A 2,799-nucleotide genomic window follows, 5' to 3' on the forward strand; every position below is an offset into this window, starting at 1 on the left:
GTTAAAATTATTGCAATTAACTTCTGAAAAAGGAAACCAATTACGTAAGAAAGTATGAAGTTTATGTTGCGTTCCTTTTACTGAGTAATTACGTAATTGATAATATGCAAAATTACTCTAAGATAAACTCCAAAACTATATTGTGTTGTATGTGAATATTTTATATTCATTAAATTTTAATGTTTTTTCTTCGTTTATAATTAATATGATAAAGTACCACATAAGTGTGGTGCTTCCGTCGGAGAGTTACTACATTTCTTGTCGGAAAAAAGTTGGGCAAGAACGAACATTTTACGACAGTCGTAACAATTCTAACCTACGATTGGCGTGTGGAACGTGACTTCGGACTTCGGACCACCAACGAAAAAATTGTAACCTATAAAATGGAGATAAAAGATTACGTAAGTACATTATATTTTTTGTTTATAAAAATAACAAATATTATAACAAATATTATCATTTAATGCAAATGTATGAAATGCCACAAGTAGTACAATATAATAAAATTATTTGTAGTTGGACATTCCACGGAAATGTGTGATATGTAAAAATGTGATTCACAAAGAGGAATTAAAAAAACATACTTGTTTTTCTAATTATCCATACATTTGTGTGGATGAAAATGGATATTTATGCCCACAACGTGGTAAGCAGAACTGTCATTACTTGACTAGAATATTTTAAATATATATATTTAATAATTAATGGAATGAATTAATTATGTGATATAGAAGATGAAACCATTATATATGAACCAGCATCGTCACATTCTACTGCAACTGTATGCGGTAAATAAATATTTCATATATAATATTACTATATTTTATATTTAATACAAAAGAAATTAATATGCTACCTAAGATTATAAAAATATTTATATTACAGAAGACATTGAGGAGTTTCTTATATCAAATGTAAAAAAGAGAAGAGAACTCTGGGATCACACGTTGCCAATTACAAAAAGATCTCGAGATGTAATAGCAACGCACTGGCAGGAAATCTCGAAAGAATTAAACGGTAAGTTTAATACCATTTAAGTACATATTATCTTTTAATCATAATTCATTTCTTTTGTCAAAGTGTGTTTTTAACTAATTTTATAGGAATTCTAACGCCAGATGCTGCTTGCAAAAAATGGCGATATCTTAAAGATTCGTATATGCGTATCCGTAACGATGTAACAAAGAAAAAGAGTGGTTCAGCTGTAAGTAAACCTGTCAAATAGAAGTGGTACGAATATATGAAATTCCTACATGATACACAGGATTCTCATAAGTTAGTATATTCAAATATTGTTTACACAGAAATAGTTATTGGCATTCTTTTAAAAATAAGTTTAAATATATTTTACCGACAAAGTTTTTTTGTTTTCTTATATTAATTTTTATTAATTTCTTTCTTTTAAAAGACGGAGCGATATGTAATAAATTAATAATATATGTAATGAAGTATTTTTTTATTATATTTTTATATATAAATTTTGCTTTATATTTCAGTACTGCTACTAACATTCCAAGTAAAAGCAGCGACTGTGCGTCAACAAGTGAAATATCAGAACTCGAAGAAGATGCTGCTCACATGCAAAAGCGACGAAAGCGATCGAATAATAGCGACATGTTAGAAACGTTATCAAGCATCATGAGGGAACCAATAAAAATAGATACATCATCACTACAAGCAGAAAAAACAGTACGTGCACCTGAATCTGCGCAATCACAAGACAATATAACTAACATAATAATTGTAATAGGAAATCTATTAAGTGAATTTCCAGATAATGAAAGATTTTTATTTGCGTTAAAATTATTACAATTAACTTCTGAAAAAGGAAACCAATTACGTAAGAAAGTATGAAGTTTATGTTGCGTTCCTTTTACTGAGTAATTACGTAATTGATAATATGCAAAATTACTCTAAGATAAACTCCAAAACTATATTGTGTTGTATGTGAATATTTTATATTCATTAAATTTTAATGTTTTTTTCTTCGTTTATAATTAATATGATAAAGTACCGTTATGTTTAAAATACTCTAACAATATTATATGAGTTTTTATATGGATCTGAAAACATATTTCTTATGTTTTATTTCTTATGTTTTTTATGTTTGTAAGTAGACCAAAGTTATATACCAAAGTAATAAGTATAAGTAGTATACCAAAGTAATAATATATTTTTTGTTCATTCTGAAAGAATATTTATTTCAGAGAAGAGAAGAGAGAAAAAGACTTAATTATTTATGACATTATCATACTTATAAACAACGTTTGTTATTTTAAGAACTACAATTAACAGAAAAAAGGAAATGTCATGTCTCAATAAAAATATATTGTTGTGCCTCTCCGGGTACAACGGGAATTTTGGGGATGATCCAAGGGTTCGGTTCGTCTTAGGAGTAGGGACTCCGATTGTCGAGAAACACGAGGCAGAGATTCCGTGCAAAAAGGATTTATTTGTACAGCTTACGTATCGTAGAGTTCGGTTTGGTGATGCTTCGGCGATGTAACAATGTCGGCGTTTACAGAATCTCACAGTTTCTTCAAGTATACGCGTCACCACTTAGTTTCGGAATACAGCCCCGAGGTACTCGTTACCTCTCTTTTTATGGTCCGAAAGTAGGTGATTTTTCGGTACTAGGTCGCGATGTCTTAATTGCATATTGCAACGAATTGCATATCTTGCATTTAATCGCGGTTTTGGGAGCGCGTGTAACAGCTTACGAAGTGCTGAATTTGCACTGTGCTCCTTTTTTACTTTTATAGGTCGTAATTACGTTATTCGATTTCGAGTTACGACAAT

General features: G+C 29.8%; 1 protein-coding gene across 1 annotated transcript; it reads left to right on the plus strand.

The window, feature by feature from the left end:
- The first annotated feature begins 227 nt into the window (after positions 1-227).
- On the plus strand, positions 228-2,697 carry LOC115242251. Its single transcript, XM_029818396.1, has 6 exons — positions 228-401; positions 517-646; positions 732-788; positions 886-1,017; positions 1,104-1,204; positions 1,497-2,697. Exons 1-6 carry the CDS (start codon positions 384-386, stop codon positions 1,506-1,508), a joined length of 450 nt encoding a protein of 149 aa, XP_029674256.1. The 5' UTR covers positions 228-383; the 3' UTR covers positions 1,509-2,697.
- Positions 2,698-2,799: the final 102 nt, after the last annotated feature.

The sequence above is a fragment of the Formica exsecta genome, unplaced genomic scaffold (assembly GCF_003651465.1).
Source record: "Formica exsecta isolate Colony F162 unplaced genomic scaffold, ASM365146v1 scaffold585, whole genome shotgun sequence".
NCBI classification, from domain to species: domain Eukaryota; kingdom Metazoa; phylum Arthropoda; class Insecta; order Hymenoptera; family Formicidae; genus Formica; species Formica exsecta.